This window comes from Microtus oregoni, unplaced genomic scaffold (genome assembly GCF_018167655.1).
Source record: "Microtus oregoni isolate MIOR12 unplaced genomic scaffold, Mior012 000022F_ref0000154, whole genome shotgun sequence".
Taxonomy (NCBI): domain Eukaryota; kingdom Metazoa; phylum Chordata; class Mammalia; order Rodentia; family Cricetidae; genus Microtus; species Microtus oregoni.
This window is the reverse complement of record NW_024543081.1, coordinates 32,180,743-32,198,809: the sequence shown is the minus strand read 5'-3', so window position 1 is coordinate 32,198,809 and position 18,067 is coordinate 32,180,743. Positions and strand designations below refer to the sequence as shown.

Genomic DNA, 18,067 nt, shown 5'->3' with positions numbered 1-18,067 from the left:
TTCTTTAAAGATTATACCTGTTTTCTTATTAAAGAACATATAATCAAGATCATCCTTAAATTTATTTATTTATTTATTTATTGTAGCATTAGGGCTCAAACCATATGTGAGGTGAGAATTCTTTTATTTATTTAAAAAGAAAACAATCTTTTTTCATTATACATACCAATCCAAGTTCCCACTCCCTCCCCTCCTCCCATTCCCTCCACCTATCCTCCCACCCCACCCCCACCCACTCCTCAGAGAGGGTAAAGCACATTGCTTTGGGGAAGGTCCAAGGCCCTCCCTCCTACTATAGCTAGGATGAGCAAGGTATCCATCCAAAGAGAATAGGTTCCCAAAAAGCCAGTACAAGCAGTAAGGATAAGTCCTGGTGCCACTGCCCCTCAATCTGCCCCAGCCATGCAAGTGTCAACCACACTCAGAGAGACCACTTTGGTCCTATGCTTGTTCCTTTCCAGTCTGGCTGGAGTTGGTGAGCTCCCATAGCTCAGGTAGATTGTTTTAGTGGGTGTACCCATCATGGTCTTGACCTCTTTGCTCATATTCTCATCCCTTCCAGTCTTCAACTGGACTTTGGGAGCTCAGCCTCGAGGCAAGAATTTATGGTGGGGCCACACCTCAGCCCCAGCGACTACCGTTTTGAAGATCTCCTAGTACAGCAATGGCAGTTTATTTTGTTTTTCTATTTTACTCCAGGAAAGAAAGGTGTTGTCAATTTTTTTCTTCTCCCTGGTATGTTCATCCATAATTTATCATTCTTTTATATCTCTTTTATATCTTTGCCTCAAAGCAAAGTCAAGAACCTAGGACACAACAGTGTCCCAATCCTTCCTAGCCCACCCCATTGTTCCTCTTCCATACAATAACCTCACGTAGACACCTCCCCAGTCTTCTGTACATTTAAATTCTGCAACCTCATTTGAGAGGGACGTGACTCAGCCTCTACAAAACTTCCACTCTCTCGTCTATAGAAGATTCTTGTTCTTTAGGAGAATCAAATCAAGGCTCCAGAGCCAGAAATAACTAGGATTATGAATCTGGTCATCAGCCTTCCCATATGCAAATGTGGATATCCATACAGACAATTCTTACATCTGTGTGCAAGCATGTGCACACATGTGTGCATATTTCATGGTATGAATATGGAGGTCAGAGGACAGCTTACAGGATCAGTTCTCGTCTTCCACCTTGAGGACTCTAGAGAAATACCTTTACCACAGAGCCACGTTGCCACTCCCAGGGTAATTCTTTAACTCTGGAATTTAAGTATGGGAAAAATCATTTTTCATTCCTCCCATGGTTAGTCTTGGTAATTTTATAAGAATGTTAGAAACAGAAAAAACCTGAGAAATGTTTTAAATGTGTTCACTCAAAATCAAAACTACTCCATGATACCGTTTTCACTTATAAGAAACCAAAAAGGTAAAGAGCTAACAATATTAAGGGTTGGGAAAGCCACAGCAAAAGCCAGATGTAAAATGCCTTGTGTAGAGGTTTCAATGAGAATGTCCCCCATAGGCTTAGATATTTGACAGTTGGTCCTCAGTTGATGTACACACACACACACACACACACACACACACACACACACACACTGGAGACAGGTTTTGGGATGAACATCCTGGTGCCACTTCCAGTTTTGTCCTTCTGCCTTGGCTCTCAGCTTTCTGCCCCAGAGCCTAGCCTCCCCACAATGACAGATTCTCTTCTCCTGGAAACTGTAAGCCAAAATAGACTCCTTTTTCATGCCTTGCTCATGGTATTTTACCATAAAATCAGAGAAGCCACTCATAGACATAAGTAGAATTTTTGGATCACGGATTATGTGTATGTAAAATTTTAATAGTATTATTAGTCTCCCAGGAAGGAACTTTGAATACTATCAAAACTTTACCTGCATACAATCCATGATCCAAAAATTCTACTTATACGTAATTTAGAGGAATAATTATAGTTATCCTATGCAAGAATACAGTTGGTGGCATTTTGAATATAATATGTAGAGAATAAATAAAACAATGCAAACAACCTAAATGATCTTCAGTAGAGGACAAGCCAATCAAACGATGAGCTGCTGGTGCCAATAAGGTCTAAGCAGCAGCAGCGGGTTTGGGTTAGAAAGAGGCAGATCTAACCCACTCCAGCAACAACCTTCTTAGACGTAAACTGGGGATTGATGACCAAGCGGAACCTCATGTTTTACAGTACTTTGTGTTTGACTTCATTGGACCCCAAGTGCATCTTTTCGACAAGATCATCAAAATCTCAGTAAGTAGACCATTGCAGGTGGTGGTACTGGAGAAGGTAGGGGGGACTCTGGGCACAGGGAACTTTCTGGGACAGCTCAGCTTCGTTCCGGATACCTGGGTTTAGGAGGATAAATATGGGCCAGTGACTGCAGAAGTAGCAGGCTAAAGCTCGATATTCCCACCTTTGCTTCTTGGAAGCCAGCAATAAACGACAGTGAACTTCTGCTAATTGGATATGGGATACGAAACATATGTTACAATTGACATCTTCATTGACTTCCGTTTTTCAGTTATTTTTTTTAATCATGCTAATGTGATGCTTTTCTATCTGGATGAGATCTACACTAATTAACCACAACCATCTCTTCTCCTAGTTAGCGGTAATTAGAGAAACAGGAATAGAAACTGGGGAAGGATAGCATAGGTTCATCTCATTACTGATAACGTTTAAGGAGCAGCGGAATCACCTGGAGTATTCTGGAATCCTTCAAAGTTACCCACGAGGGTGGACCTCGGGATCTTTGCAGGGGGAGTTGGCTGCTGCGCAGACCTTCCTCGGCCTCTCCAGGGACAGGAAGTTTATGCGCAAATGCAGACCGCAGAGTAGAAAGAGTGAACTCCCCTGGCTTACCCGGTACATGGACAGCAGGGATGGGAAGACGAAGTATAAATGCTGAAGTCATCTTGTCCCAAACGAGAGTGGAAATGGCAGACTGGGCCCATTACCAACTGCACAGCCGTCAGCAAAGCGACAGAGGACAGTGGGTGGCAGGTGATCACGTCTATCACTCTCTCAGAAAGTGGCCACATCTTCCACAGAGAGGGGTGTGAGGCTGGGTGTGTCCGAGAGTGAGTAGGTGCTGTCTTCCAAATCCTTCTCAAAGAACAGAACTCGTATTTTATATGTAAAAGTGCGTGGAGAATGAGGGGAATGTTTCCCTCAACAGTCAAACCAACTCTGATGGGAATCGTGAGGCTGACATTTGTCTTGGAAGTCTCCTTCCTGTTCTTCTCTTTCTGGCCTGTCTTTTTGTCACTTGCTCACACACTAGATCAATGCCTATGGGATATGGCCTTAACTGCAGCTGGACGTCAACAACGTCCCCTCGTCAGGCATGGTTTCTGGCCGTGTGACACTACACTGCCCAGGAGCACTTGAAGAACACGACTCCCGAGGGATGGAAAGTCGCTGGGCAAACGTTCTTAGCATTTGAGTTTTGAGTGTGATGATAAGGATGCAGAGGATATTTTGGGAGCTGGGATGGCTCCCAGGACATGGTGCCATCACTGTAGCTGTCACCTGACGACACTGGCCCTGTCGCAGCTCCTAGGGGACTTGCTAGGTTACGGATGAAGTTCATCACCAGGCCTCTAAGCCCCATCATAGGCAAGAGTCAGGACTGTATGAGGGAGGGACACACATTTTTAGACATAGGATCGAAGCTGATTTGCCTGCCTCATCTCTTCTTTGGGAGAAGACAGTTGTGTGGTTCTTAAATGACTCGTAGGGGGAGACATCAAAGATGTTAATGGAAAACCCTCCCTCTCATGTTCAATGCAGTTTTCTTGCTGGTTCATTAACTGGAAGCCAGTGTGCCCAGAATGAATTCAGTGCTAAAGAGAGATGACCCGTAATCATGTGTTCTTAGCACTTTGACAGCTATGAGTCCTTGTATCAACCACCGCCCACTGCAAAAACACTATCTGACCAGGGCAGAGGGCAGCACAGATTTATATGTACAATCCTAAGTATTTAGAAGGCAGTTTGACAGCATGGTGGCTTAGCAAAACAGCAGCAGTAGGTTCTGCTCTAGGGCCTGCCACTTCCCCATCCACGGACTTTTGACCAGGTTTATATTATTAGGCATAAATACTCTCCGGGGGAGCAGTCCTCAAATTCAATCAGAAAATGTTGGCTGCTCCCATCACAGTCGTGAAACTGCTGTGTAGGTAAGAGCCAGCCAGTCACATTCTAGTGTGAATGGGAGAAGGACTCAGGAGGCTCCGCCTCCAGCTGAGGAACTGTGGGCGGTCCAAGGCTTCTGGAGGAGACAGTGTTATTATTCTTTGCGAGTATGGCCACTGATAGGTGGCGTGTGTTCTAGTGGATGACCCCAAACCCAAGCATATATGGGCAGCATTCACTGGACTCAGTGGGATATAAAAAAGGGCAACATATAAATTTGGGAGGCAGACATGCTAGAGGGTTCCAGAAAGAGATGGTCAGAGGAGGATGAAGGTGGATATGAACAAAATCATTGTATGTTTGCATGAAATTCTCATAATAATAAATTAATGATATTATTAAAAATGGGTGGGGTAGGGGTGACTATAATTAGATGCTCTTGGGACAGCCAGGGTATAATACTAGGCCTGGTGGTACCATAGACTATTTTCCTTAACAATTGCCCAGGGAACCCAGGACCTCAGCATGCTGAGCATGGTGCATCTCCAGGAACCTAGTAATCTCACAGCCAACTTCTGTAGGCTTGGCTGGCCCTCAGCCAGTAGGCATAGGCCTTAAAGAGGTCTCCTGTGTGACTGGAAAAACCACTTGAGGGTCTTGCATTCTGTTTTTCACAGAGACATTTTCACCATGGAACTTGAACCAGGCCTCGGGAAGTCATGTTAGCCACAGAAAATGAGGCAGGGAACAGCTTTCTGTGTGCAGTCTTAAATAGCAACTCTGCTGAAGCCAAGCTGTCCTTGCTTCCCCTCTGTTGACAATGACACTGGAAAATCCCAGCGAGAGAGAGAGAGAGAGAGAGAGAGAGAGAGAGAGAGAGAGAGAGAGAGAGACAGGAGAGAAATAGGAATGGCTGTCATTTCTTGAGGTCTGCTGACTACTTTTTCTTTCTGATTCTGACAAAAAGCTCTTCAGAAGCAGCAGGAGGGCCTGCCACTCACCCTTCTTACAAACCATTCATTAACTCACTGAATATGCATTGAATATTCATTATGAATGAGGCCATAGTGGATAGAATGCAAAGGGGCACTACCCTTAATCAAGGCAACAATAGGATTTATAGTTAGTAGGAATCTCAGAGGCACCTCCAGGATGATATGGAGTTCTTGGGACCCTCCAGTTCCAGTGACAGGGATGTCACTACTTCTGGAGAATGAGCCCTTCATTGCTGAGAGAGTCTAATGAGCACAAGAAATAGCATCCCCAGTTGAGTTGAAATCTCAACCTGTTACTTAAGAACCATGCGGGGAACCTGGCCCCTTTCTTGGATATGACATTCCCAAAATTTGAGGACACTTCTGTCACACTGTCCTCTTCCTAAGAGCTCCCCTTTTCTGGATTGAAGATTAAACTACTCCAGGTTTTCCATCAGCTTCTCATACACTGTGATGTCTGGATATAGCACCAACTATATCACCTTTCTTTATGACTTCCTTCTGGTGATGCCAGCCTCTCCGCATGCGCCGTAACCAAGCTAGACATTCTGCTGACTTCTAATCAGGACAAACACACTCTGTACTGTCTAGAGCTTAGGCTATTGTTCAGCACTAAATCAGCTCCTGGCTGTGCATGATAATCTCTCAAGAAAGCTGTGGGGAATATTTCTGAGGCTGAGGAAAGAAAGAACAGTAGGCAGCTCAAGAGATCAAGGACGATGCTTGAAGGAGGTGAAACTGGCTCTAGCCACTGAAGGATGGGTCAGGTTGGAGTAGGAAGAAGTGGGCATTGAAGGGTTGCTTACCATGATCCATTCAATTAAAGAAACCTTTGGGGCACCGAGAGTGCCATCCATCCTTCAGCAAATAAGCAGAAAAGCCACTAGAGAAAGGACAGATGAGACACTTCTCGAAGTCACTTAGGATCCTGTGCCTTAATGACTAATTTTAGTGTGCTCCAGACAAGGTTAAACCAAGACAAGGGTCAAGTCCTAGGAGCCCCTTTGGTGGAGTATGGGTCCTTTTCACAGATGCTCCATCTTTTGTAGGTCTTACATCACAAGCTGATAGGGAGCATCCTGATTGGCTCTTTCCGAGTGGATGTGGGAACAGTGTACAACCAGCCTGGTAAGTGAGCCCCTCCCCTCATCTTGCTTTCTTACCGTTCTTCGGTTTACTCTCTGATCTGTCGAGCTGGGAGTTTTCGGTGTGGTTCTCTAGATCAAAGGTCTCTCAAATACCCACAGTCAGTGGAGAAGAAAGTCACACAAGAGTGCTGGAAGGAAGGGAGGAGGAGAGAAAGGAGGAGAGTGGGGTAGCCTGGGGGACTGACTGGGGACATCCAGGAATGGCTACTATCTAGAACGGATGACAGAGGGGACCAAGAGCCTGCTGGAGTGGGAAGGGATGAGGGAGTCGCTGCCCATGTGCAAAGAATACGACTCACAAGCTGTGTTCATAGGTCATCAGTTCTGTGACAAGTGGGCACAGCTTACCGACCCTGGGGACATCAGGACTGGCACCAAGGGCTACCTGAAGTGTGACATCAGTGTAACCGGGAAAGGCGACGTCTTAAAGACCAACCCCAAAATCTTCGATGCTGATGAGCAGATAGAGAAGTGAGACAAACCCATCCAGAGCCCTGAAAGAAATTTTGTGCCCTAATTTATGTCTCTTTTCCTCTCTCCACCCCTTTCATTTTTTAAAAATTGTTTTTATTGAGCTATATATTTTTTCTCCACTCCCCTTCCTTTCTCTCCCCTCCCCCTCAACCCTCTCCTATGGTCCCCATGCTCCCAATTTACTCAGGAGACCTTGTCTTTTTCTACTTCCCATGTAGATTAGATCCATGTATGTCTCTCTTAGGGTCCTCTTTGTTGTCTAGGTTTTCTGGGATTGTGGTTTGTAGACTGATTTTCTTTGCTTTATATTTAAAAACCACTTATGAGTGAGTACATGTAATAACTGTCTTTCTGGTCTGGGTTACCTCACTCAAAATGATGTTTTCTAGCTCCATCCATTTGCCTGCAAAATTCAAGATGTCATTATTTTTTATGCTGTGTAGTACTCCGTTGTGTAAATGTACCACATTTTCCTTATTCATTCTTTTGTTGAGGGGCATTTAGGTTGTTTCCAGGTTCTGGCTATGACAAACAATGTTGCTATGACCATAGTTGAGCACTTGTCCTTGTGACATGATTGAGCATCCTTTGGATATATACCCAAAAGTAGTATTTCTGGGTCTGGTGGAAGGTTGTTTCGTAATTTTCTGAGAAATCGCCACACTGATATCCAAAGGGGCTGTACCAGCTTGCACTCCCACCAGCAATGCAAGAGTGTTCCCTTTTATCCACAACCTCTCCAGCATAAGTTGTCATCAGTGTTTTTGATCTTGGACATTCTTACAGGTATAAGATGGAATCTCAGAGTTGTTTTGATTTGCATTTCTCTAATGGTTAAGGATGCTGAATATTTCCTAAAGTGTCTTTCTGCCATTTTAGATTTCTCTGTTGAGAGTTCTCTGTTTAGGTCTGTACTTTGTTTTTTATTGGGTTATGTGTTCTTTTGATACTATTTTCTTGAGTTCTTTGCATATTTTGGAAATCAGACCTCTGTCTGATGTGGGGTTGGTGAAGATCTTTTCCCATTATGTAGGCTACCATTTTGTCTTGTTGACCATGTCCTTTGCTTACAGAAGCTTTTCAGTTTCAGGAGGTCCCATTTATTAATTGTTTCTCTCAGTGTCTGTGCTACTGGGGCTATAGTTAGGAAGTGGTTCCCTGTGCCAATGCATTCAAATGTATTTCCCACTTTTCCTGTGAGGTTCAGTGTGGTTGACTTTATGTTGAGGTCTTTGACCCATTTAGACTTGAGTTTTGTGCATGGTGATAGATATGGGTCTACTTTCATTCTTCTACATGTTGATATCCAGTTATGCCAGCACCATTTGCTGGATATACTTTCTTTTTTTCATTTGATATTTTTTGCTTCTTTGTTAAAAATCAGATGTTTGAAAGTGTATGGATTAATATCTGGGTCTTCAATTCGGTTCCATTGGTCCTCCTGTCTGTTTTTATGCTAATACCAGGCTATTTTCAGTACTGTAGCTCTGTAGTAGAGTTTGAAGTCAGGGATTGTGATGCCTCCAGAAGTTCCTTTATTGTGCAGGACTGTTTTGGCTATCCTGGGTTTTTTTTGTTTGTTTTTCCATATGAAATTGAGTATTGTTCTTTTGAGATGTATGAAAAATATTGATGAGATTTTGATGGGCATTACATTGAACCTCCTGATTGCTTTTGGCAAGATTGACATTCTTACAATGTTAATTCTACCTACCCAAGAGCATAAGAGATCTTTCCGTTCTCTGGTATCTTCTTCAATTTTTTTCTTCAAAGATTTAGAGTCCTTATCATACAGGTCTTCCACTTGTTTGGTTTGAGTTACTCTGAGATATTTTATGCTATTAGTGGCTATTGTGAAGGGAGATGCTTCTCTCATTTCTTTCCTCAGCCTTTTTATCATCTGTGTACAGGAGGGCTACTGATTTCTTTTTAGTTAATCTTGTATCCTGCTATATTACTAAAGGTGTTTATGAGTTGTAGAAGTTCCTTGGTAGAATTTTTGGGGTTGCTTATGTAAACTTATGTAAGCAAATAGGAGAGTTTGATTTCTTCTTTTTTAATTTGTATCCCCCTTGATCTCCTTTTGTTGTCTTATTGCTCTAGCTAGAACCTCAAGAACTATATTGAATAGATAAGGAGAGAGTGGACAACTTTTTCTTGTCCCTGATATCAGTGAGATCGCTTTAAGTTTCTTTCAATTTAGCCTGATGTTGGCTGTTGGCTTGCTGTATATTGTCTTTATTATGTTTAGATATGTCGCTTGTATCCCTGCTCTCTCCAAGACCTTTATTATAACGGGATGTTGTATTTTGTTGAAGGCTTTTTCAGCATCTAATGAGATGATCATTTTTTTGTTTGTTTATATGGTGGATTACATTGATAGATTTTCGTATGTCGAACCACCCCTGTATCTCTGGGATGAAGCCAACTTGATCATGATGGACTTTTCTGATGTGTTCTTGGTCCACCTCTTTCCATATGGGTGCATGAGCACTGCCAAGCTCATGCCTCATCTTTCAGAGGTTCTTCTCTGTCAGAGACCCCTGAATATATCTTCTCAAAGCTGTGGCTCTTTTGGGAGTTCTGATTCTGGGACAAGAACACTGTTTCCCTGCGACACTTTATTTTAGACAAACCATTCTATTGTTATTATTATTACTATTATTAATTCTTTTAGAATTTTATATCTTGTTCATATTTAGCCCCCACTCCTCACTCCCAACCCTCCCACTTCAAACCTCTCTTCCCTATGCCTCCCACTTTGTGTCCTTTTTGTTGCTGTTTAAAGAGAAAACTTCCACAGCAGTTTTCCTCTGGCTCTTGGGGTATTTTTCCCCGCCCCTTTCCACATTTCCTGAGTCTTAAGTGTATGCGTTATGTAGATAAGTCATTCTGTGATTATATGATTTATCCACATGTAGCTGTTTTTTCTTCAAAAGAATTATACTTTCAACCACTGGTTTATGAGGTGGGAAGAGTTAAATTCTAGAAAGAACTAGAAAGAAAACTTGGTTTAGTAATGAATTCCGGTGTTTTTCTATATCCATATTTTTCTTTCTGCCACCAATGGACACCTGCCCTTTCTTTCTACTCTTGAGTGACAGACCTTTTTAATTTTAAAAATCTTTTTTTTTCCCTCTAGGAACCTTTTGATCCCTCAAGGATTTCCATCAGAGAGACCCTGGGCTAGATTCTATGTGAGGCTCTATCGAGCAGAAGGGTTACCCAAAATGAACTCCAGCATTATGGCAAATGTCACCAAAGCATTTGTGGGTGACAGCAAGGACCTTGTGGATCCATTCGTGGAGGTGTCCTTTGCTGGGCAGACGGTGAGGAAACTTTGTCACCAATAGTGACAAGTAGGTCCTGCTCTGCATACAGAACATTTTAATCAAATTAAATTGGGTTAAAAGTGCCCAGAGAAAACTTGTCACAAAAGGGAAGTGTAGAGAAGGCTTGCCCACTCTCGCCTCACTAGAGTAGAGAAGGCTTGCACACTCTCGCCTCACTGGGGTAGAGGAGGCTTGCCCATTCATGCCTCACTAGACACTGTGGAAGGCAGCTATGGCTGGACATGTTGCAGCTTAGGGCCAGGTAGAAAAATGTCTTTCCTTACATCTGGCTACTTCTCTAAGCAAGTACCAGGCCCTTGGCCCTGTAGAATAATTGCCACTCTCCCCTGACCCATTTCACAATGTTCGAGGTAGTCTTTCTTCTATGTCTAGATACCTCTGTTCCTTTCTCAAGGGCTATTGGAAGAATCAAGGCCTAGGTTCAAGGCCAACGCTGGGTTCTGCCTTCCTGGACTTAGAAACTTTGAATGTATTTTATACTTTTAAAATATGCCCCTGTCCCTTTCCACAGCAGGAGTGAATGCTGGAGAATTTCTATCTTGAGTTGAATTTGGGGGCCATATGGGACATCATTCCAATTTACCACCAGAAAACTGAAGCCCAGGCTGCAGCATTGATTCACTCAAGGTCCTATGTGACATGCACCTGGGTCTGTATGTAGGCATGAACTCAGGGTCTAGCTATGTCTACACTTTCCTGGAGATGCATAGAACAGCTCATATCCCTAACAAAGGCGTTCACCCCAACACTGGTCTGTTAAGTAGAAATTCCCAAGGACAATCATTCACCTTTGCCCCAATGTTGCATATCAATAATGACATCAATAATGTCAATGGGGGTATAGTTGATTTTCACAGGTGTCATGGGAAGCAGGGCCATCTTTGATATCCCCTTTATATCTCCAGGAGGTTTGAAGCATTTTTTTTTTAGGTATTTATTTTCATGGCTCACATCTTCCTGGCTGTCCTTTTAGGGGCGAACCTCGGTGCAAAAGAATTGTGCTGACCCCGTGTGGCATGAGCAGGTGGTCTTCAAGGAAATGTTCCCTCCCCTGTGCCGGAGGGTTAAAATCCAGGTGTGGGATGAGGGGAGCATGAACGACGTGGCCCTGGCAACCCACTTCATCGACCTGAAGAAGATCTCCAATGAGCAGGATGGAGATAAAGGTAGCGTTGCCCGTGTCTGCCTTGGCTGGAGGTCTCAAAGACACAGTCGCCTTTAAAGAGAGAGGGCCAGGGGCTGGAGAGATGGCTCAGTGGTTAAGAGCACTGGCTGCTCTTGCAGAGGTCCTGAGTTCAATTCTCAGCAACCACATGGTGGCTCACAACCATCTATAATGAGATCTGGTGCCCTCTTCTGGCATGCAGGCATACATGGAGGCAGAATGCTATATACATAATAAATAAAAAAATAAAGAGAGAGGGCCACGTAGGCATGTGATAGCACCTTTTATGGTTCTGAGGTCTGTGGCCCAGCTTGGTTAAGCCAGTGGATGGAACTAAGCTCTGGTCTTAGGTCTTCCATGACCATTGCTAGTTACCTGGAGTGTGTCACTGTTCTCTTAAGAAAATGGAGTTATGATAAAACCCAAGTTTAGTAAACTAAAATCTATAGGCCAAATCTATCCTGTTACATGGTTTTGTATGGTTCTGTATGAACAGTTTTTGCATGTTTCTATGATTGGGGTTTTCCCCCTACATAAAAATTATGTCCCCAGTCACATGGGAACACAGCAGCATGAGAATGGCAGGGGCTGTGGTGATTGCTGCCTCAGTGAGCTGGGAGAACCTCGGGTAATTCACAAAGTACTGAAGGTGGCGGGCAGGGAAAGAACTCCTCCTTGGTATATGACTCCACTTCCCAAATTATATTAGTGTACAAGAATTCCTAAATAAACCCCCATTTAAATTCATAGCAATCTTTCTCTGCACCGCAAATGTATGCCTATTGAAAAATATACATATATACATATGTACCTACATATACATATCACAAACATATAACTAAATGGTGAAATATAAACACACACACACATATGTTAAGTATATCTAACCATATGTCATGTAGAGATGACATTAGTTTAACTGCTTTATTTTTTCTCAACTAGATGGATGTTTCCCAAGAGCAGAGACTGGTATATTTTTACGTCTTTCACAGACTGACATTACGGAAAGCCTCAATGAACGTGTGTTGTCTATTTCTTGATACTGCGGCAGCACAATAAAAACACACCCATCCATCTACACTTTCTCAACCAGATGCTAACATGTTTTTATTCACAGCGTTTTAGGAGCCTCTTGATGGTTTTCAGAAAGAAAGATGTTTGTGTTTTAGAAGTAGACGCCGGGGACCATAAACTCTTTCTATCCTTTTAAACAATAATTTCCCTGCTTCTTTAAGTTCTCTCAAAGGAGAGCAGACTCTGAAGGATACAATCTAGTCTGGAGAAGTCAGGGAGAAAAGAGACAGTTAGGCAGAAAGAGGTTTGATATCTATGAATATGTGAACACATTTACTTGGCAACTATGGGCAAGTTAATAAGCAAATTATGACTCCCTCTTTATTCCTCATAGTAGGGGCATGAACTAAGAGTCCAGATGAAGCACTTAATAGATATCCTGTTAATCTTGATGTAGGCACTATTAGCTTTTCCTCCAGATGAGGAAACTGAGGCACAAAATACTTCAAAATTTGCTGAAGAGTCCCAAAGCTGGGATTTGACCCACCCAGGCGAGTCTTCAGAAACATCTGCTGTTTTGCCTTTCACAAAGGAACATGCGTGGGATTGGTATAGGCAGGCCAGTGGAAAAGCACTTGCCTACAAAGTGAAAGGCCTTGGGTTTGATTCCCAGCACTGAAAAATAAAGGGACATTGTGCTCACAAATGTTCTCACGGATGTCATATTTCTTCCCAGATGTTCTGTATTTAGAAGAAAAACCACTTATGACAGGCATAAGTTAAAATCACCAGGTCTTTTCAGTTTTATGTTTAGGAAATATTTTAGAACATCCCTTTCTTACTATCTCTACCACCCTACCCTACTAGTCCAAGCTACAGTGAACTTAGCTTTCAGGATAAAATGGGTCCCAAAGCAGTTTGCCCAAATCCATTCTGGCAAGCCTTCACGTGGTAGCCATAATGGTCTTAAGAGACATGGTTACATTATCTATTTGGTAAAAATCCCTTTAAAATATTTTTGATGTAAATGGAGACTGATTTTTTTGTTTCCCGACCACCCAGACCCAAATAATCACACAAAACTATACTAATTGTAACACTGTTTTGTTAATGGCTCAGGCATATTTCTAGCTTGCTCTTCCATCTTAAATTAACCCATTTCTATTAATCTTTGTATCACTACTAGACTGTGGCTTACCGGTAAGTTTCTGGTGTCTTTCTCTTTTGGCAGCAACATGGTGTCTCCCTGACCCTGCCTTCTTTCTCCTTACATTTAGTTTAGTTTTCCCATCTACCTAGATTTGTCCTGCCACAGGCCAAAGCGGCTTCTTTATTAACCAATGGTAATAAAACATAATCATAGCATACATAGGGAAATCCCACATCATGTAAGTACACTAAGATAGTGAGCAAAATCTATAACAAGTCCAGGCCTCTCACCTTTCCAAATTATTCTCATAGACCCTTCTCCATACTACTCTTTGCAGCTGGTTCACAGCCTCTTTACCCTGTTCCTCTGTGCTCATCAGCCCATTCTTTATTCTTGCAACACCACATGTAGCCCCTTCAGAGTGTTTACAGTGTAAATATTAATGTAAACACCTAGCATGTTGCTTACTTCATGTTAGGAATAAACAATCATCTGATGACTAAATGTTGACAAAATGGCACGTAGTGCCCTCTATAGTATGCAGGGGAAAGAGTAAACGTGTAAAAGAAAGATCAGATGGAAACTGAGCAAAATATTGTCTTTGGAGAGGATGCCTTTTAAATATTTTCTTTTATCTGTATGTCATATATTTTTATATACAACTTTTATAAAACAAACATATGATATACATGAATGTTCACTAAGATACCTAATGCTTGGGTTCTCCCTAGGCTTTCTTCCCACCTTTGGGCCCGCCTGGATCAACTTGTATGGCTCACCCAGGAACCAGAGTCTGATGGATGACTACCAGGAGTTGAATGAGGGCTTTGGGGAAGGTGTGGCCTTCAGGGGTCGGATCTTGGTGGAAATTGCTGTGGAAATTCTCTCTGGTGGGGCCCAGGAGTCTAAGTTCTCCAAGGCTCTGAAGGAGCTGAAGCTGTCTTCCAAAGACAAAGACTCCAAATCTAAAGGCTCTAGTAAGGACAAGGCTGACAAAGCAGATGACAGCAAAGCCCAGCAGGCTGCGGACAAGACTAACTCCATGGAGGTGGAGGTGGAATCTTTTGCTGTGCCCCCAGAGGTAGGTGTGAGCATCGCTCCTCTGGGCCTGATGTAGGAGAGCTCAGGCCAGAGGTAGACACTTGCCAGGGATCCAGAAGGCCTTTTCCTGTCCAGGTCTCATCTTCCCTGCAAAATTGTGCTGGCCTAGTACTGAGCCCTGGGGTGTGTCCTCTGTTCTTGCAAGTGGTGTGGCCATATGCTCATGACAGACTTCAAAATCTCTCAAGTGTGGATCCTGTGGGAACTCAAAGGAAACGTAAAAGTAGTCGGAGACCTTGGAGGGAGTGGATAGTAGGAGGGATGAGTAAACTCTGCTGTCTAGCTTTGTTTAGCTGCATTATGTTGGAGCATTTTTGGGGGATGTGAGACCACATAGAAAGAGGAAGAAAGGGGAGAAGAATAGGCCACAAGCTGAGTGTTAAGAACTGGAGAAGCTTCATCTACCCAGGATGAAACCACAATCCCACAGAATGCTGATCTGCGATTAGTTCCCACCATTAAAATATCAGCATCTCCCCAGCCCAGCTCTGTAGCACAGGCAAGAGACTGGGGTGTCAAGATGAACATCAGCTACGACTCTCCTCTCATTTTTTTAATCCTAGTTGTGTGATTTGAAGTCAAGCAAGTGAGTGAGTTCTGCGTGTCCTCAGTAACAGAAGAGGGTTGATTCCAGCTGAACCTAGCTAACTCTGTGTCTGGGGACATCTCCCAGGTCACCACAAGGGGGATGTCATCTCCCGGGTCAATCCAAGGGGGATGATAGCTGCTCGTCCGGAGTTGTCCGTTCCTAGGGAGGCTGGGCAGACCCCAGCACTGCAGTATGAGAGTCATCCTTACCTTAGAAGAGCTATTTATTTTTCCACCTCGGTTCTTAAGATATCACCGGGGACAACTCAGAGCCAGGGTTGAAAACCCTGGCATTAGTTTTACTGCCCTAGGTTGCCCTTTATTCTCTAGCTAACTGAAGTCTTATAGGTTGCTCTGTCATAGACAGCTTCTGAGGGCTGATGAGAACGTGTATACAAACTGTCTCAGATCTTTTAGCATGCACATGGTGAGGCTTGCCGTGTCTTTATGGCTGTTATCCTTGGCTTGCTCTCTCCACCAAGGAGAGGCTATTTAGAGCTTGCCACCTGTTATTTGTGTCTTGACTTCTTCAGCACCTACACACATCTCTTTGGATTCACATCTGGGATACTTTCTCTGGAGATGTGTATTATCAGTTTGTTGGGGTTGGAGTTGGTGTTGTCTGCATGGGACTATGTGTGTGTGTGTTCAGAATATAAGCCAACATTGGAAACTTGACTTTGCACATTGTGGGTAGCTTGTGTGGCATGCTGTGGTCACTCAAGCATATATGTCCTACATCTGCCTGTCTGGTAAACCATTCTTGCTGTGAGCCAGCTTGGATAGGGATATCCAAGAAGAAAGAAGCTTCGATAAGATTTTCAAAATCTGAGTCAACATCTTTTAGAATGTTTTGCTGAGGGTTCCTGAAGGAAGAAATTCTAGCAGAAAGCAACACAAGCTTCCATTTCTCCAGTTTCCTTTTCTGTGAAATGGGAATGGTCTGGAGTCCAAACTCCCAAAGTTGTTACACAGAACGAATAATAAATGTACGTGAGCCCCCAATGCAATTAGGTCACGTGTAAGGGTTTAGTGCGGTGACACTCAGCAGCTCATCTTTGATTTTTCTGGCTCTACAAACCTGTTCTATGCTGAGTCCTCCCCAGCATCTTGGGAAGACACACAAGCTCATATTTTGCCATGAAAGGAGAATTTTTTTTGCATGTTAAGTTAGTAGTTCATTGGGTAATTCTGTGCCATTTTAGACCAGTGGGTTTGGAGTTATGATTATTGGCCATGATAGCTCTTTGCTTAGTGGCAAGACCTGGCATTTCCAGCTGAAGCAGAGACTCAGGCATCAATGAATCACACTAGACCAGATGAGTTTCACTAACTTGGCTTTCTAGTGTGAAAAGGAAGCCAGCTCTGTCTAGCAATTCTTTCTCTCTGTAGATTGTACCAGAAAAATATGAGGACTTTTTACTCTTTGGAGCCTTTTTTGAAGCTACCATGATTGACCGGAAGATTGGAGACAAGCCCATCAGCTTTGAAGTTTCTGTTGGTAAGTGCAGACACGTGTTCATTTCTTGAATAAATGATCAATGCCTTCCATGAAGGTGATTATATTCTGGTGGAGATGGCAGGTGACACCTCATCTAGGAATGGTAGTTCCTCTTCTACCCAATGTCACATAAAGAGTAGATGTGTTCCTATTGGTTTGGTTGCTTTGTTTGTATAACAGTAATTATAGGTTTGGGTTTAGGGACTTAGATGACTAATCTTGGCTCCATTACTTTGGGCTGACTTAATTTCTCTGGGTCTGGTTTCCCTCATGTATAAAATGGGAGCTACAGTAACTCCTCACAGAGCTGTGAGTTTAATAAACTGACGTGAAACATGACACATTCAATAGGTGCTTGGTTAGAGTTCCCTGCCACCGTCCTTGGTTATAGATGCTATGGTTAGAGTTCCCTGCCATCGTCCTTAGGTAGTGTGCACCTCAGCTGAAAGGACTCATGGCATCAGTGAAGAGAGGGTCACATTCGAGCAGTTCTGTTGCAGCAGGGCAGAGGGAAGTAAAGAGGGACTCACTCCTGAGCCACACAGCTGGAGACCATGGGACTCAGTCCTTCTGAGCCACACAGCTGGAGTCCTGGCACAGAGTCCCCTGTCTGCATGTCCACAGGGTGCAGATGTCTGTTAGATCTGTGGAAGTTAGTTCTGACAAGAGAGGCTTTTGCTTTGTTTTTGCCTTTTGTTGATTTATTGAAAATAGATTTTTTTTCTCACATCCTGATTATGATCCATCTCCTTCTACCCCTCCCAGTTCCCCCATCTCCTCTTCCATCTGGATCCACCCTCTTTCTGTCTCTCATTAGAGAACAAACAGGCTTCTAAGGGATTAGTGATCTGATCTGATCTGATATGGTATGATGATATGATATGACATGATGATATGATATGGTATAATGAAGCAAAAATTAACACATCAGCATTGGCCAAAACAAAAAAAGAGTCTAAGAGGAGACACAAAGAAACAGAGACCCATTCATTCTCATGCTCACAAAATCCGTAAAACGCTAAACCATATACACACAACAAAGGGCTGTAGAGCAAAAACAGAGAATAAGAATATATAAATAAAAATAAAAATAGTAAGGTGAATAAAAAAAGAAAAGAAAATGTCCTGATATGTCATTATGATACAAATGAAGTTCCAATGATGCCACCGAGCTCCCATTCTGTTGGAGATGTACTACCTGGGCACGCAGTACCCTTATGAGTACTTAGTTTGTTTCCCCAGTAAGACTTACTTGGAGGAAATGAAATGTTCGTGAGAAAGTGGTTATCAATTTGAGATTGCTTCTGGGTTAGGGATGGGGGCCCATGTCCACTTCTTTCAGGTCTAGGACCCCCAACTGGATCAGACCTGTGCAGGTCCTGTGAATGCTGGGGAGACTTTATCTTATGTGGAGATGTGT

General features: G+C 43.1%; 1 protein-coding gene across 1 annotated transcript in view; it reads left to right on the top strand.

Annotated features, from left to right (window-relative positions):
• Fer1l6 (fer-1 like family member 6) overlaps nt 1-18,067 on the top strand; it is a 148,753-nt gene that overhangs the window by 36,692 nt on the left and 93,994 nt on the right. The window contains exons 8-14 of the mRNA XM_041672085.1: nt 2,209-2,271; nt 6,203-6,281; nt 6,616-6,772; nt 9,918-10,104; nt 11,102-11,294; nt 14,189-14,538; nt 16,539-16,647. Of these exons, the coding sequence (XP_041528019.1) occupies nt 2,209-2,271; nt 6,203-6,281; nt 6,616-6,772; nt 9,918-10,104; nt 11,102-11,294; nt 14,189-14,538; nt 16,539-16,647 (1,138 nt within the window). The remainder of the gene's footprint in view (nt 1-2,208; nt 2,272-6,202; nt 6,282-6,615; nt 6,773-9,917; nt 10,105-11,101; nt 11,295-14,188; nt 14,539-16,538; nt 16,648-18,067) is intronic.